This window comes from Melanerpes formicivorus, unplaced genomic scaffold (assembly GCF_026170545.1).
Source record: "Melanerpes formicivorus ecotype bairdi unplaced genomic scaffold, bMelFor1.0.p_v2 SCAF_2, whole genome shotgun sequence".
In the NCBI taxonomy this organism is placed as follows: domain Eukaryota; kingdom Metazoa; phylum Chordata; class Aves; order Piciformes; family Picidae; genus Melanerpes; species Melanerpes formicivorus.
This window is the reverse complement of record NW_027142354.1, coordinates 26,395,386-26,413,825: the sequence shown is the minus strand read 5'-3', so window position 1 is coordinate 26,413,825 and position 18,440 is coordinate 26,395,386. Positions and strand designations below refer to the sequence as shown.

Here is an 18,440-nt window from a genome sequence, read left to right as displayed (position 1 = left end):
TTCATTGCAGCTAAATATCTGATCTGGAAGTACCCCTGGCAGAGAGAGCCAAGCCATTTCACAGGCATTCCCTTTCTGGGCCTGGACTTAAGCAGTCTGGCAGAACTTGATATGAACTTCATATCAAAGCCCTAGCATGGTGTGCCAGAAGAAAATATTATTTTGTACCATTAACAAAAATTAAAAAAAAAAAAACAGTGTTTACTTCATCCTTATCCTTTTTAATTTCTGCGTTTGTGTATGTTTTATAATGTACATAGCATATTAGTACAGTAGTGCATTTCATATAAATGCACTCATACTTCTTATTTATATGTAAATAAATATATATAGATTGGGGGTACCTGCTCAAAAAACTTTTGATAGGGGTACATGGTGAAAAATGTTTGGAGAATACTGCCCTATAGTTCCTCAATGATCGCATCCATGACTAAAGCAGACTAAAGCCTCACTTCAGCAGAGGGCTGATGCAAGCTCAAATCCCATAAGCTTCAGCTGCTCTGCTTCTAGGTTTTATAGCACTATGAAAAGAAAAGGAGTTACTGCCCTTTGTCCTTGCACTGGTGTGACAGTCATTCTTGTTTTAGTAGGTTAGTACAGTGTACCATACCATTAAAGTAGTACCATACATAAACATATATAAACATGCACTTATATGCTTCTCTGAATTCAAAGGATAATGTACTATATTACCATTCCCTGACAGTCACCTTTGAGTTTTAATTATTATTACCACTCAAAAAATTCTGATCACTCTTCTCAAACCTTGGCAAGCAAATTGCAGCTCATGTGTTCTCCACAAAATGTGGGGTTTCCTTCTGATCGTGGGTCAGTTTTCTACCACTTTTACTCAGAACTGATACCAAACATATTGGATTAAGTATATAAAGTATTTATTAAAATCTAATTAAATACTATGTTTAAGGAACAATCCAGTCACAACTTGCCATTGGATTTAAGCTATGTAATAATGTCAGGCATTTATGTTCCTCAGATAGTCCGAGCAAACAGGTGGTGGTTTCAACAAATACCAAAAGGGATCTCTTAACAAATTTTCAGTGCAACACTACACTGAAGTACATGTTTTTGAGGATACACCTGTTTCTTATAGCCCAGGGTTGCTTCAAATAAGTGGCTTAGAGGTGTAAATATCACAATGTTAAGTGATGTAGCCTGTAAAAAAAAGCAAACAAACAACAAAACAGGAATAGCTACAGTGAGCTCAGCTAGTCACAAAAAGAAAAGTTAATAGTCACACTAAAAATGCTTAAACAGAAATATTGCCTTTTCCTTTTTTAATAGAAAGTACGATGTGGTTTTGGCCACATCCTCCTGCCTCTAGAACCAATGTCTGCAGGAGAAGTTGTTCCAGGTCATACTGTGCAAGCAAGGGAAAAGTCCGAGGACACCAAATCCCTACTCCTACCAACAGACAAGGGGAGAAGGGATAATATTCCTCAGAAGCTTGCTGCAAAGAATTTGGCTCATTACTCAGTGCATTAGCCTCTAAACTTCCACTAGTCCCTTCTACCAGGCAGCAGGACTACAAATGCATTCACACTTCACTCAAAACAGCAGGGGCAGCTGTGACCCCCAAAGTGCAACCTTCATTCAAACAGGAGGTTGATTGGTCCTGCTCTGGCAGTTGGGTTGGACTAGATGATCTTTTGAGGTCCTTTGCAATCCCTAACATTCAGTTGTAACCAAACCCATTGATAAGCACCACTTCTATTAGCACTGAAACTCGAGTTTTGTTGAGCTGCACACAGCATTCCTTGTAGCTTTTTGACGTCTTGGTGGGCATGACAGTTCATATACAGCATCTCCCAGTCAAGCAGATCTGGAACACCAGCTGTAGAGAGTGTGGGGTAAGCAGCATGGTCAGGGGCATATGGCCATCACTTTGGCGTGTTAAAAGTACCAGCTGTTGTCTTTATGTGACACTATGAATGGAAGAACAGCAAGAGTCTGGTTTCGCATGGTCTTGCCTCTCAACATCAACTACCTTTTTCATCACAGAAGATGCTGTTAAAGCCTTCAGCCTCTTCTCACTACAAATGTGTTGTCTAATAAAGATTGAACTCAAGCAAGCCATCCTTCAGCAGTTCAAAAAGCTGTCATCCCCATCAGCTATTTTTGCATAAGGTAGATGAGAATTCAGTACCTGGAAGACCTTTTCCTCCCACAGGAGTGAAGCTGAGCACATGGGGCACAGCAAAATTGCAAAGGTCTTGGCTCAATATGCAGCAAATTTTGAACAAAATAACCCTGCCTCAGACTACATACAATTTTAACAGGAGACATGGTGTCCAGAGAGCCCACAGGAATAAAAAAAAAAAGTTTCATAATGACTGAGCACACAATGCTAAAATGCAAAGTATCAGTAGGATCTATATTAAAACACAAGAAACATTCATTTTTGTGACAGCAAAGGATTCTAGAAGCTAAATACAATTAGAAAAACTAAATGCTGTAGCAGAGAAGAGCAGGTTAGGAAAAGGTTATAGTACAGATTAAAAGGATTCTGTAGAAACAGAAAGTTCAAAGTAAATTTTTGAACAGCTTTGTTGCTTTCTCCTCTTCTGGCTTAAGTATTGCGCTGAAGCATTCTCCCTTTAGCTGCCCACTTCAGCTTAAAAAGAAAGAAATCCATCTCCCTTTTATCTCAGGAAGAAAGCTGAAATTAGAACAATTGGTAGTGCACTGCTCAATGTCAAGCTGCTCCAGGTCAGTTCTCAGACCCCTTCTGAGTCAACCTTTCAGCAAAAGACCTGAAGAAAAGGCACCATTTGTATTTTAACATTTTGCTCACTCAACTGGAATATCTGCCCATAAAATGCCATCAAAAGTTTCTATTCCAGCATGTAATACAAATGGCTGCTGTTAGAAAGAAACTAATGCTCACTTAGTTTCTTTTCATTGATTCAGCAAGTGATAGCCAACAGCCAAAGAGAAAATTAAAAGTTTTAAATACTGGTCCAATCTCAACAACAGCATTAACAGCGTCAAGTGCATTAGAACAACTTTTCATATTCGGTACCTTCTTCGACAGCACCAATTCAAAAATATCCATAGACAAATATTTCACACCCACCACCTGTCCCAGAAAGAAGTAGGTGTGCTTGCACTGTAATTTTCACCTAACGGAGTTCAATGTGGTTCATACTTACCCTGATCTAGTGGGACTGCAGGATAAGTTACTTCTGGCTATACTCAAACCCTCTTAACCATGAACAGCTGTGCCTTGTACAGAAAGATACAAAATGTTCTTTAACTAAAATAAGGATGAAGGGGAAGAAGGGGCAAGTGAGGTCAGTGAAATTTTGAGGACACAGATATATGATACCCTAGGTGTGCTTCAGCTGTTGGGGCAAAAATTTTGCCTTCATTTTCAAGGCAACTGAAGAGGTTCATATGAGAGTAAGTTTCATGGGTCTGAGGACAGGAAACCAGAAGCTGCAATACCTATGGCAGTGACAACTCAAATCTTGCACTGTAGTATGTACCTTTGTTTCTAAACCTCTAACATCAGGAGCCCTGTTAACAAGAAACCAGTAAATCTAAGTTCAAGGTAATACATCAAGCTGAGGAAAAAAAGGGGAAAAAAACCCAACAAAGAAAAATAAGAGATTTAGCACTTCACACTTGTTACCCTCATCTCAATACTCCTAAAAGACTGATAGATTTTGGAGGAAAGACTAATCAATGACATTAAGACAAATACAGTGTGTTTGTATCAAAGACAGGTTGCCTTAGAATAGTTTTTAGTGGGTAAGACTAAGTTATTACTTACAGGATAGTTGAATTCATTTGTTTTGTTTCTAGCCAGGTTAATTGGCAGCAATTGGGATGAGAAAGAATATTAATGTATCCTTTTTACCCAGATCCTTCACTCAGTGGAGTTGGCTGCATGAAGGCAGATGACACCCACAAAGAAATTGTTTCATATTTGGTCAAATATGAAACTAGAATCAAGTGTATGATCAAGACATTAGCAGGCAATGCTGGGATGATCATCTGACTAGATAGTAGCTGGATTTGCTGGTCAAAATAAATCTTACAGACCAATAAGTAAAGTTTTTTCTCTATCTGCTCAAATAAAGACAATCTCTTACTCTGTAGGAAAGTGATGTGCATTTGACTTGTAAACCAGTGGTCTCCAGGTAGCTTTAGGTAGGTTCTAAGTTATCTTTAGTGGAGATAGAGACCTTTAGCACCTTTGAACAAGGAACTACAAGACCTTGACTGGAACCCTGCATGATTTGTTGATCCTAAGATAGGAAAAAGTGAATCACAGAACGGTCTGGGATGGAAGGGACCTCCAAAGGTTATCTAGTCCAAGCCCCAGTGCAGTAAGCAGGGGCATCCTCAAACATAGCAGGTTGCCCAGAGCCCTTTCAAGCCGCATCTAGAATACATCCAGGAACAGGGCCCCAAGCCACCTCCCTGGGCAACCTGTTCCAGTGTTCCAGCCCAGGATCATTTCAGCCCAGGTGCAGAATCCTGCACTTGCTCTTGTTGAACCTCATGAGGTTCACCTGGGCCCACCTCTCCAGCTTGTCCAGGTCCCTCTGGTGTATCAACACCACCACTCAGCTTGGTGTCATCTGCAAACTTGCTGATGGTGCACTCGATCCCATTGTCTGTATCACTGATAAAAGTAATAAACAGCACAGGTCCCAGTACAGACCCCTGAGGGACAGCACTTGTCACTGCTCTCCATCTGGAGTTCAAGCCATTGAGCACCACCCTCTGGATGCAACCATCTAGCCAATTCCTTACCCACTGAACATTCCACCCACCAAATCTATATCTCTCTGTTGTGGGGGGACCATGTCAAAAGCCTTGCAGAAGTCCAGATAGATAACATCCATCGGTTGTCCTTTATCTTCTGACATTGCCATTTTACTGTAGGAAGCCACTAGGCTGGTCAGGCAGGATTTGCCACTAGTAAAGCCACACTGGCTATTGTGAATCACTTCCCTGTCTACTACTAGCTTGACACCACTGGCTGATGCAGTAACTCAGTAACTTCACAGCGTAGCATTCCTAATCTCCCAAGTATTTGGGTGGTGTTGTACCAGGCTTCCCTGGCATAAGAAGGTAAGTGTTTTCAACACAAAGAAAGAAGGCTCAGAATTAGTCATGTGTCCAGAGACACAAGATTCATGGACACATAATCATTACTATAGAAGAAAGGGTGAGAACAATACCCTAAGTAAATACCAAGTGTGCCTGTGACACTTGAGCAAATGCAAAGAGGGAGTTTCACTTTAATGGATCAGGAGGCATGATGTAAGCACATAGCTCCTTCCCACAAGCTATACCACTTTCTTCATGATACCAAAGCTGACACAGGAGATGCAAGTGACAAGTCCTTTGCATAGCAATCCAATGTATGACTTGCCACTAAGCAGCTTCCCTAGTGTTTGCATTTACCCTAGCCAAACTAAAGTGGAAGAGTGCTGGAAGGAACCTCAGTAAGTCCTTTTAGCTCAGGCCTGTATTCCCATTCTGCACACAATACTGCCTGTCAGTCTATTACAACAGGTAAACACCACTTGTTCCTAGATTTCCAGTGACAAATCTCATGTCTTCTGCACCACTGCATTGTCTGTTTGAAAGTTTCTATGATGTCTGATTTGACCATCCACCAATTCAATTCACACTTCTTGTTTATATTCCATTTTCAGAGCAGATAACCCCCTTTCCTGTAACAGCTCTTATCTGTATTGCCACTTAGCTTAAAAGCAGAATACTGAAAGGTTGTAGATTGTTCTGTTTCTCTGTCCTTTCTCTTCACATTTGACTATTTGCTTCTCAGATAGGTTGGTGAACCAGACTCTCTCTCTTAAATGGCAAGTCCTGTGCACCCTGTTTTAAATATCTGGGGAGGATGTTAGCCTTTTCACAAAAACATGACACTAAGTCAGATTTTTCTGATGTTCAACCTCCAGTTCCATTTCCATGTAAAGAGCTCTTCCCGCACCACTTCATTTCCCACTTCCACTGTTAGTCACTGCTGCTTTCACACTAAGCATTCATCTCTTGCACCCATGTCAGGCTATTTCAGGCTGTCAACTGCAAATTCTCTGTCTGTCCTCCAGTGTACATGGAGTCTTCATGTTATCTAAAAGTTTAACAAACAAATTGGGTAAGGCCATCTCCATTCAAGAACGTGGTTTCAAATTCTCATTAGATTAACAATAGAGATAAAAACTCTTCCAACAGAACATTTAAGGTTTTTGGTAGATCTTTATGCATTTTGGGAGATAGCAAGCCAGACCTTGCCAAATTCAAATGGAAACAACAGAAACAGACATTTGCAGTCATTATGATTTTAGTGAGAATATCAGACACAGCATTTAATAAGTCAGATACTTCTGCATCTGTATGCTTCTTCCCCTTATAAATTTTAACCTCTGGAAGGTTGGTTGCAAGAGATACAGCGTAACACAAAGGACAATGTGAAACAGAGCTAGTAATGTAGAGATGTTTTATGCCTTAAGAATTTGCCTCTGGTTCAGTTTAGAAAACAAGGGGATCAGTCTGAAAGGGAATGCAGTGACCATGGTGAGTCTCCACAAGGCTCCTAGATAGCTCCTAAGTACACACAATCACTCCAGGCACACCACACACCACAAATTGGTACCTCATTTTATACATAAGAATTAAACTCCAAAAGTAATTGGAAGCTAAAGGAACTTGCAGGGCACCTATGAAATAGAAAGGGAGCAAGAAGCATTATCTCACAGTCACCCTGTGGCAGCAGCCAGGCTCTCCCAAGCTCTAGGTACAGGGTAAGGGCAGCCCAGAGTCTTTGGGAAGCAGGCTGGAAGAGCTGCCCAATCAGGAACTGACAAATTCCTTCTTGACACCTTTTTTGCGAAGACATTACAGAAAGTCATGGCTTTTGCCAGAGTTTGTTTCAGGGAGCTGCTGCCAGTGCCCCAGGGGCACCACCATGCTTAATTGTCCCTGACTATGTTCCTTGGCCTAGGGCTCCATAATAGCCCCCAGGGGCCATCAGCCCCTGTGCCAGCCACAGCTGAGTTCCAGCTCACCCAGATGAGCTGAGCCCACCTGCAGGCCTACATCCTGAGCCAGCCTCAGCCTGTTGCCAGGGATATGCCTGATGTCCACAACTGCCTCAGAGCCCTCAGCTGCCCCCTGACTGGGGCAGTAGGACAGGCCATAGGTGCCAAGTCCTGACCTGATGTATCCCCATGGGGAGTCCCCATGCCTCATGGGACACAATTACAGAGGGCTGGTGTGAGTCATCAACCACTAGTACACAAGCAGACAGAAAGGCTTTTTTTGAGGGTCATTGCTTATTTATCAAGTACTTCCCCATCAAGTGGAAAGAGTGGTATGTCACTCCAAATCCCATCACTGTTTTTCCAGTGGGAGAGATTTGTGATATGTTTAAAGCCAACTCCTTTCCTTACCCTTTAAGGAAAGGACTGAGACTATTTGCAGCAATGTTAGCACCATGAAAATAGCTATGGATCACTCAAAGGCACTCCAAGTCTTAGTGCTTACTTTCTTTTAACTTCAAAGCCAATGACAAGAGGGAATTAACACAGATGTCACAAGCATAAACCTTCAGACACTGTATTTTATTTTATCTCAGTCCAGCTAACAACTACACAAAAGGACAAGTTTGTAAGTACAGAGTATCTATGAATGGACAAGAAATGAAGAAAAGTCTCCAGTTTAAGAAGGTCTTCTCATTTAGAGATTTCATTCAGGAGTACAACCCAACAAGCTAGAAGCCCTTTGAAAGGCTAAATAAGAATTTACATCCATATATGTATTCATATCCACAATGCCACATATCAGGCATGACAGATGTAAGAACATCTCATAGTTTTCAAGATGGTGGGAATCCCTCACCCCAAACCAAAGATGGTTCATTTTCACTAGGCCACTGCAGCAAGTGAGGCTTTATGAACTAGCACCCTGCACTCTGGGGAAGGCTGGCCACCTTGCAGTCCAGTTGAAATGCTCTCCCCATACTCAAAGTAACACTAGATCCCCATCCACAAGCGGTGAGCATACATGTACAAGTTTCAGCACACAGAACCCCTTCAAAGTAGTTTTTCAGAGCATGAACTGACAAGATTACTACTGCCCAAGCCCTGTGAATCCAGTGCAGACAGCACTGCAGCATCAATGGGAACAGCTGCACACCCATTGCTACATGCTGACCCTACATGGCACACCTTCAAGTGCTACTCACTGGGAAGTTAGCCACCTTTCATAAAAAACAAACAAACAAACAAACCCAACCACCCCACTATATGCACTGGGTAGTCAGACTTTCCACAATACAGAATTTTGTAAGTAACTTTAAGAAAGATATTCTCATTTTTTACTTCAATCTAGTCTTTCATGCACACCCACCTCTCTGTCATATGTAACCAGAAATGAATCATGGTTATTACAGCAGCTGCTTTAAGTATTTTTTCTGCTCACTAGAAATAACACTTCTATTTGTGCCCACTAATAGGCTCACTGTATCTGTTAACTGTGTCCAAAAATCCTCCTGTCCAATACACAGCTAATTCTCCCCATCCATAGAGACATATACAATATTCTTTGTGTCTCCTAGGTATCCCTCTCTGACATGATTTTTGCATCCTTACAGTGTTCCTCACTGACTGCACTTCAGTTTGCCAAGTTTTCAACTACACAGCCACAGCTTTTTATAGCTTGCTGAATAGAAGTTGCTTTGTTTTGTTCTTCATCCTTAATGGAAATCACACTTTGTCAATACAGGTCACGCGAATCCCTAATGCTGTCTAAGGGAAAGCATGTTTTCTACCATGTGCCATTAATACCAGTTGTCGTCTCAGAAAATCAGGAGACAATCCAGGAGTAATTTATACAGGCTCAAAAATACAATAATGAGCCTCCAACCCTGTTTTCTTGCAGCCCCTCATGGAACTCTGGCTTTGGTTTTAAAAAGACCCACTCATTTCTACGTCCATTCATTTTCAGATAGAGCCAGAGACTGATTAACATCCTGTTTATTGCAAAATACAGAATGGGAGCTTGGATATGCTCTAGAAAGGATGCTTTGCCATAAGGAAGCAAGACGTCAAATGCTAATATTCTCATCCATTGGTCTTAGCCATGCACTCCTTTTGAGTCCGTTTTGTTTCCTAGTAACACGCCAAATTTGTGCCAGTATTGGGAAGGATGAGGTACTTTAGGGATTATATTCCACTGACCTCTGGATAAGAGGTGTAGCTGTATCCCTCACTACTTCCCTTTGGGAAGCACCTTGTATTCCCAAACTGCTAAAACCATCTAGGCCAAAATTTTGGAAGCTTGAACAGGGGACAGAAACAAAACACCTACATGAGCAAGCACACCTAAAAGAAATTTCCAGCTTCTTTTAAGTCTGTGGCCTCCAGGACAGTTTCTATACAGTCTTAGCAAGTCAGCTCCACAGTTAGCATCCTCATCAGACTCAGCAGAGGCTAACTTCCTCTCCAAGTGGACTGAAAAGTACACAGCCAAGAAAACCGTTTGCTGTACTGTTTCTGTGATATTGACAAAAGGACATGAGCAGCTTATCTACTTTTGCAAGGGGGAAATGTTCACTTTATGAAGTTAAAAGATGTAGGAGTAAAAATGCCTTTTCTCTGTGAAAGGCCAGACACTGTCTATGGAGAAGATCTTGGTCTGCAGTATTTATAGGCTTTCATGTCTAAAGTACTCACAAAAACTGGCTCTCTCTATAAAAGCAGAAAAGAACAGGTTAGGTTTTTTTCTGTGAAAATTCTCAACATTAGGTTATTCCCTGAATGCTTGATTCATAGCAGAGATGTGTGCAAAAGAAGAAAGAGAACATAAGATAGCTAACTTGTACTGAAGTTTCAAATCAAGTAAGACTGTTGTGTCATGCACTTGAGTCACTTCAGTGATGATGGAAGATGTGTTCTAAACCCAGTAGGACCACCTGAAAAGCAGCATATTTCGATTTCATAAGACATGTCATATACTAAGACTTTGCATAATTCACTTATTTAGCAAAACCTCAAACCCTTAAGTCATCCTATAAAGGCTCTGCAAAGTAGCAGTGTACATCTTTGTGATGTATTTATCATATCTTCCTAGAAGTGTTGGGATGCTGTCATAATAAGCAATTTCTACTTAGAATGCAAGAACAGATTATATAGATACACATTTTTCCCCAGTAGTTAACATGGTTATGCAACTCAAAAGTAGCTTAATTCTCTGATGATATAAATAAGCAAGAACAACTCAGATGAGCAGTGTTTTATCCATTTACAGGCAGAATTTGGCCCAGATAATTCTGAAGCAGAATCTGCCACAGGCAACTAAATAGTTCTCACAGCATCTTTTTCCACCTCTGGAATCTTTAGGTACTGACCACAATCTAATAAGACTAAACCCTTCAGATTCTAATCAGGACCTGAATCTGAATAGATCACCATCACTTTTAGATGGTGCTATGTATATGGCCCTCTTCTAAGGCCAAGACTGACCCAGAAGCATTTTCTTCGGTGTCCTTGCTGCTGGAATGCTACCTTATCATCTGCCTGTCCACACTCTTAGGAAGAGTATGTGTACTGGATCTTTCCCTATATCCTGAAAAGACTTTATACTACTTTCTACCTGGTTACAATTTTAGTCAACCAAGCAACAGATGAAAGCCTTTCTCACTTTCCTGTATCACTTTCCTCTGCTTTGATTATTTACCTTTAACTTAATTATGTAGCTCTGCTAAAACTATTTAGAACACAGGTCAAATTAACAACTCCATGCTATATTCAGCTCTTGGGCCTTCAACATAAGAACATGGACCTATTGGAGCAAGTCCAGAGGAGGGTCATAAAGATGATTAGAGGGCTGAAGCACCTCTCCTGTGAACACAGGCTGAGAGAGTTTGGGTTGTTCAACCTGAAGAAGGTTCCCAGGAGATCTTACAACAATCTTCCATTGCCTAAAAGAGGCCTACAAGAAAGATGGAAAGGGACTTTTTACAAGGGTACATAGTGATAGGGCAAGGGGTAATGGCTTTAAACTGGAAGAGGGTAGATTTACATTAGATATAAGGGAGAAATTCTTTACTGTGAGGGTGGTGAGACACTGAAACAGGTTGCCCAGAAATGTTGTGGATACCCCATCCCTGAAAGTGTTCAAGGCCAGGTCCGATGGGGCTTTGAGCAACCTGGTCTAGTGGAAGGTGTCCCTGCCCATAGCAGGAGGGCTGAAACTAGATGATCTCTAAGGCCTCCTCCAACTCAAACCATTATAATGATATAGAATCACAGAATCATACATTTTATCATATGAGATACTAGAGACTAACTTGAAGGAACTAAATTAATTTGCCTTATTTAACACCGATAAAACAACAAAACTACTGAAAAAGATCCAATCAAGAGTGAAGGCTCATCAGCTGACATGCAAACAGACACTTATGAATAAACATAAGAAGATCCTTTTCTACTGTGAAGGTGGTCATGATCTGGAATCTAAAGCTGTGCCTTGGCTGCTTGACTTTAGCTGGAACGTGCAGACTCATTTCACCTCTCAGATAACATACCCTCCCTTGTGGAGAAGATCACCTCTCATGTGGCAGCCATGATGAAATAAAAGACTTTTTCCCACAACTTGGTCTTTGCAGAAAAAAACACATTTTAATTCATAGAGGACAAGGAAGGAGAAAAGACAAAAAAAAGAAAAAAAACCAAAGAAAAACTACTTTCAATATTAATTTAAACCTCTTCAAGGTGACAAGGAGACCGTTAGATTCACAGACATCATCTATGTAACTTCTCCCCAGGAATATGCTGTTGTATCAGAGCATGTTTTTCAAGGATAGTAACAGATTTAGTGTTTCAGAGAAACACACTGGAAATCCATGAAAAGCTAGTTACACTCTTTAAATGCAACTTGAAGGGGAGCTGCTGTGCTTCTTCACCAAGGAACAGCCTTAATGTTCTGGCCATGAATCTAAGCTTAAGAACAGGATTTGGACAGCATAGAAAATGAAGAAAACAATTGTACTGATTTGCTGTAACTTTGAGATTTCAGCATTAACTTTTGCTCAGACTTCCCTGCTACTGCTGCCATCCTAAAACATTATCCCTAACAGTAAGAAATGCTCTTATATCTGTTATTCAATCTTCTGGTTGCTGAACTATACAGATATAGGAAGCGAATGCCAGCTACTCCAATTCAGAAACAGCAAGCTGCAGCAACACCAGGATATTTGCACCTTCTGAGGCCCTTCATGAAGAAAGATCAGATTCAATAGTGCATCTATTAGAGAACATTTCCTGGCCAGATTACTGAGCTAACAAATTAAAGTACCACCAAGAGCCATCCCATTCCTGAAGGAACAAAGAACACACCAATTAAGTCTGAGACAGGAACAATCAGAAACAAAGAGTTGATGTTAAGTTACTATCCCTTACTAGCTTGTCACTAAAGCAATAATAGTTGTGTACTTGCTCTCTCCATGTCAGTCATACTTTCCCTATCCTAGCAGCACTTTGTTCTCTTATTCTTTCTGAACTTCCACAACTAGCTCTGTCCTGCCCTCAGAGGAATGGAAGCCATAAGCTATCCCCTCCTTGTAGAATTAAAGTACTGTTTGGGCAGAGGTCAGACCTTCTTTCCTAGAAGTGCATCAATTTGTAGGTTCACATTCAAACAAATCAGTTCTGCTTCCCCTTCACAGCAAGGTTTGAAGAGAATAAGAAGGGAGATGCCAAAACATTCCTGGATTCAACACGTGATCATGGATGCCATTGTCCTTTTGAACACACATTGACCTACCCATACACCTGCTGTAGTCAGTCACTTTGTGAAAGGAAAGCACCTCAACAGCTGCAACAAAGACCTCCTACTTACTATCCTAGTATCTCAGAATTCATATTACTGCTTGGATATTTATGATGGGCTCTTACTTCCTTCACCTATTTTAATTGGAACTACACACTGCCACTAGTTATCAGTTTAAAATCAGGGCATCATAATACAGTTGAGATTTTTCTCAGCAACTAACGAGAATGATTTCACAGAGCAGCTTAACTGGAAATAACATGAAGTTCCAGTAAGCCATCTGTTCTATCCTTTCTGTTAAAGTTAACAGCTATTCTGGATTTCCACAAAGGAAGTCAGTGAAAGCTACTAATGTATTTGTGGTTTTTATTCCCCACTATTTTTTATTAAACAACACTAGCTGGAGATCTCTGAAGAAAGAGCAGAAAACAAACATAAAGGACACAAACAGCACAGTGCTGCATACTGATGCAATCCAGTTACTTCTCTCCCAACACAAAAGAAAATCTAGACTTTCCCCAGTTTGTCAGAACCTGCCACACAGCTAAGGCAGGCATCACCAGAAACACACAGCGACTGACTGCAGATTGAGCACACAATGAACCATTAAACACTGCCATCAGCCCCCAGCACATCTGAACCTACAGTATATTTTTGAGACAAAGCATCAGTCAGCCTGTGCTTAGAACCAATTCTAAGGATGGATACAATACTTTAAATCAGTTTAACATTAGTCCCAGATAACTGAAGAGGTCTCACCTGACTGAAGATTGGCAAATATCACACCTATCTACAAGGGCCAGGAGGACCCAGGGAACTATAGGCCTGTAAGTCTGACTTCAGTGCTGAGGGAGGTCATGGAGAAGGTAATTTTGAGTGCAGGACAGCCAGGAGGTCAGGCACAGTTTGCATGGGTTCCCAAAAGGCAGGTGTTGTTTGATGAACCTGATCTCCTACTATGACAAGGTGACCTGCTCAGTGCATAAGGGAAAAGCTGTGGATGTTGTTTACCTGAAATTTAGAAAAACATTTGACACTGTCTCCTACATCATTCTCCTGGAGAAACTAGCTGCTCATGCCTTGAATGGTTTTATGCTTTGCTGGGTTATAAACTGGGTGGACAAACAGCTACAAAGCACGGTGGTGAACATACTCAAATGAATCCAGTTAGTGACTGGTCACTAGAGGTGCTCTCCAGGGATCAGTGCTAGAGCCACTCTTTAATATCTTTATCAATGATCTGGATGAGGGAATCAAGTGCACCCTCAGTAAGTTTACGGATAATACCAAAGTGGGTGGGAGTGCTGATTTGCTCAAAGGTTGGAACGCTTTACAGAGTGATCTGGACAGGCTGGATCAATGGGCTGAGGTCAGCTGCATAGGATTCATAAGGACCAAGTGCCAGGTCCTGCACTTGGTTCACAACACTACCAGGCAATGCTACAGGTGTGGGTAACAGTGGCTGGAAAACTGCCCAGAAAGGACCTGGCGATACTGGTTGCCAGCTAGATGAATGAGAGTCAGTAATGTGCTCAAGTATCCAAGAAGGCCAACAGCATCACAGCCTGTATCTGGAATACTGTGGCCAGCAGAAGCAGGGAAGTGATGGCACCCTGTAGTTGGCACTGGTGAGGCGGTATCTTAAATAGTGCGTTCAGTTTCACACCCATCACTACAACAAGGACTTTGAGGTGCTGGTACATGTCCAGAGAAAGGTTGGTGATGGGTCTGGAGATCAAGTCTTATGAGGAGAGGGAACAAGGATTGTTTAGTGTGCAGATAAGGAGACTGAGGGGAGACCTCATCACTTTCTACAACTACCTGAAAAGAGGTTGTAGTGAGGTGGGAGTTTCTTTTCTCCATAATATCTAATAATAATACAAGAGGAAATGGCCTGAAATTGTACCAGGGGAGATTTGGAGTGGATATTAGGAACAATTTCTTTACTGAAAAAGTGATCAGGCATTGGAATAGAGTGCTCAGGGAAGTGGTGAAGTCACTATCCCTATAGGTGTTCAAAAAATGTGTAGACATGGCACTTCGGGACATGCTATAACAGCCATGGTGGTGTTAGGTTGAGGATTGGACTTCATGACCTTAGAGCTGCTTTCCAGCCAAAACAAGTCCATGATTCTACAATAACATTGAGACTGGGGAGGGAAAGACAGTATTAAGTCATTTATTAAAAAAAAATTATATATATTTTCTACCTGTAGTTAACAAGACCACAAGACGCTACGTTACCATGTTAGTCGCTCCTAACTTTTTTCTCTTGGCAGCTTTAACTCATTCTCACTAACTTAGACTTCTTCCTCCTCTGCACCTTCCCTTTCACAAAGGGGCTGTTTTCCAAAGCAAACAGCTTGACGCTTAGTTTGATCCTTGTCTGATTCAAGGATTTCTTTCCAGCATTGACAGAGCTGAAATCTCCTATGACTTCAGTCCACAATCTCTCTGGAGATATTAAAAACCTGTCATAACTGAATCCTGTGCAGGGGAGTTGGGCTGGATGAGCTCCAGAGGTCCCTTCCAACCCCTACCATTCTGTGACCAGATAATATTTGATCAGAAGGCCACACCTGTAAGTTTTAGTGCTAATAAAATAAAAGTCTTACCTCAGCCTCACAAACCCCTCTTCTTTTAAGCTCCAAATCTAGAAAGAAAGAATTCTTACACTCAACACATTGGAATAGAGAATATGGGGTAGTGCTCTGTGTCTGACCCTGCATTTCTTGATTGTACTCTATTAGTGACTGCAAAAAAGTGCTGCCACTGCAGAGGACAGCTGTCTTCACCTCTGTGGAGGCCTCTTTCTCAGCAGGAACAGATTCAAACTCTTCGATCAGAACAGTGTTCAATCAAGTGACAATGGAGCTACTATAAGTATGCTTAGCATGACTCCAATTACATATGGTTTAAAACCAGTCTGTCTAGAATTCTAAAAGCTTAGTTACATACAATAGTTACCACAGCTTGGAATTTGAGTAGTCAAAAATATCAGAGGGTATGTATTCCACACATTAAATCACTGTGCAAACTGAACATCCGCTGAACCAAATCACTGTGCAAACTGAACATCCGCTGAACCAAATCACTGTGCTAGCAACAGCATATAGCAAGTATCATCATGATGATCAACAGAATGAAAGGGCAGCAGCAACCTCTTCCCCATCTATTACTAGAAGAAAATATTCACAGCAACATCCATACACCTTCTTTAAAGGATATCTGCATCTATTTCTGACAACCATAAATCAGACTCCTTTATTTCAGAGGAAATACGAATTCCTGAATTAATCAGTTATCAACTTAGTTTTTTTCCCAAATGAGCATTAAAACGCTAATCCCAGTTTTGTCTCTGTTTAAAAGGATATTACTACAAAAAAAAAAAGATAGTCAGACAGCAAAGACAGAGAAACTAAGTTGAAATTGATGCTGAGAAATAGCATCACACCATAAAGCTTGTGGTCCAGAACTTGAACTTAGATATGCTTATGAATAAGAATCATCACTTACACAGGTTTTTTTGAAGAGGCTCATCAGCTTGGTATTTAAACACTTTACAGGGTCTATCTATTTCTAGAGTTAGACCTGGCTTCTATTTGCACATCTGTCAGAAGTATGACAGAACTTTCTTTGGGATCCAGTGCCCAAATCCCCCCACCCCAAGCTGCTTCCTCAGATATGTTTCCAACTGTCCCAAATTACAATTTCAGCACACTATGCCAAGTACAGCAGCACATTTTTTCACTTACCCTTTAACAAGAAAATGAACAAATTACACACTACCAAAAAAACACAAACAGTTAAGACAAGTAACCTTAAGCAAACTGTCAGCTCAGGTGAAGATGACAGCAACCATCACACCCCGTTTTGCAATCCAAATGCTTTATTTCACATCCCAGCTCTTCATAACCGTTAATCTTTTTTTTTGCAAAGCATTTCTGCTAGACAGTCAAGTTGGCTGCCAAGGCCTGCAGACAGATACAGTACAATGAATGCGTCCCTAGGCAAAGCAGTGGTGCAACTTGCCACACAAGCCAGCCCACTGAGATCTCAGCACGGTGTGCTGCTGCTATGTGTCACATCATGCTATTTCATCACTCATTCGGTATTCACTCTGGACCAAAGCTATGCAAAAAGGGTTAAAGTTAGGGCCAGATGCACAAAAAGGCACAGGGAATCCCATTCCCAGATCCCCTTCTGCACTGCACAGGGCAGCTCGTGGCCCGGGTCCGCGGCTTCCCACCTGTATACAGGGAAGAGGCACCCGCCACACAAGAGCACAGCCAAACAAGGGGCCTGCCCGCTTCCCACGGGGCTCCCCGCATCTGCTGGCGCTCGGGGCACTGCTACAGCGCCGGGGAGGTGATGCCTGTGACTAAGCACAGGAGGCCTCCCCTCGTCCTCCCCGTCACTGCCTCGGCCAATCTCTCTCCGCACCATGAGCATCAGCGGCCTGACAGTAGCGCCGCTCCCGGGCAGGAAGCGCGGGGCAAGAAGCAAGGGGCAAGAGGCACCTGCCGTTTTCCTCCCTTGGCCAAAGGCCAAGCATAAGCCGGACCCTCCTCGGAGTCGCGACCCAGGCCTCAGCGCCGCGCTACAGACACCGTCAGGGTGCACCCCAGCTCCCAAGGGCCACCCGGAGCCGCCCAGCCGAGCCGCCCCCAGCCCCGGCAGCCCGCCCTCCGCGTACCACTGCCATCGTTGAAGTGAGGGGGTGGGACGTCTCGCAGCGACCGGGTCCAGCCCCCCTTCTCCCCTTCCTCCTCCTCCTCCTCCATAGGGCCAGGGCCGCCCGGGAGAGCGCTGCCTCCGCCGACCTGCCGCTGCCGCCGCCGCTCCGCCGGAGTGGCCGCCGCCCTAGGGGCACGGCGCCGAGCCACCCGGCCCCGCGGCCCTGGCCCCTCCGGGCGCCCCTCGTCCTCCTCATCATCGTCCTCGTCCTGGGAAGAGGCGGCAGAGCGGGAGTCAGCCGAGGTGCTGTAGAAGGGGTTGCCGCTGCTGTCTTGGCCCGACTCCCCGAAGACATCGTCGGAGATCTGCAAGCTCTCGTAGCGGGAGCGGGCTGCCTCCAGCAGCGACAGCGCCTTCCTCCGCGCCGGCCCGGTGTCGCCCTCCGCCATCATCTCGGCCGCCGCCAGCAGCCGCCCCCGCTCCCCTCGGCCTGGCTCGGCCGGGTCCTGCGGCCGCAGGCAGCAGCCCAGCAGCAGAAGCGGCTCGGGCACGGTGGCGGGCAGGCAGGGAGTGGGGGAAGCCCCGCCACTGCCGGGGCTGAGCCCTGCCTCCCGCTCCCGCCCGCACCACCCGCCCCTGTGTGTGTGCAGGGACATGGGAGGAAGGAGCCAGCTCAACATCTCCAAGTACCACATCCAGCCAATTACCGCGGCACTCCGCGCCCGGGAGGTGGGGTTATATGGGCGCTGCGGGCCGGCGTGGGCCGCCCACCGGCCGCCCCGCTGCACGCCACCGCTCCGCCCATTTAAAATCACAGTGCCGGCTGCGGCCGGATCCGCCGCTGCGCCCCGCCGCCGGAAGGGGGGACCATGCGTTGAGCCTGGCCCCGGTCGGAGCTGTCCGCCCGATCGCGGTGCTGGAACCGGGCGCGGCTC

General features: G+C 43.6%; 1 protein-coding gene across 2 annotated transcripts in view; it reads right to left on the bottom strand.

The window, feature by feature from the left end:
• PGBD5 (piggyBac transposable element derived 5) overlaps positions 1 to 18,203 on the bottom strand; it is a 73,754-nt gene extending 55,551 nt beyond the window's left edge. For both annotated transcript variants that reach the window (XR_010989284.1, XM_068154066.1), the window contains exon 1: positions 17,525 to 18,203. Coding sequence is in view for 1 of the 2 variants with exons in the window: in XM_068154066.1 (XP_068010167.1) it covers positions 17,525 to 18,200 (676 nt within the window). In the remaining variant the exon portion in view is untranslated. The remainder of the gene's footprint in view (positions 1 to 17,524) is intronic.
• Between the last annotated feature and the right edge of the window lie 237 nt (positions 18,204 to 18,440).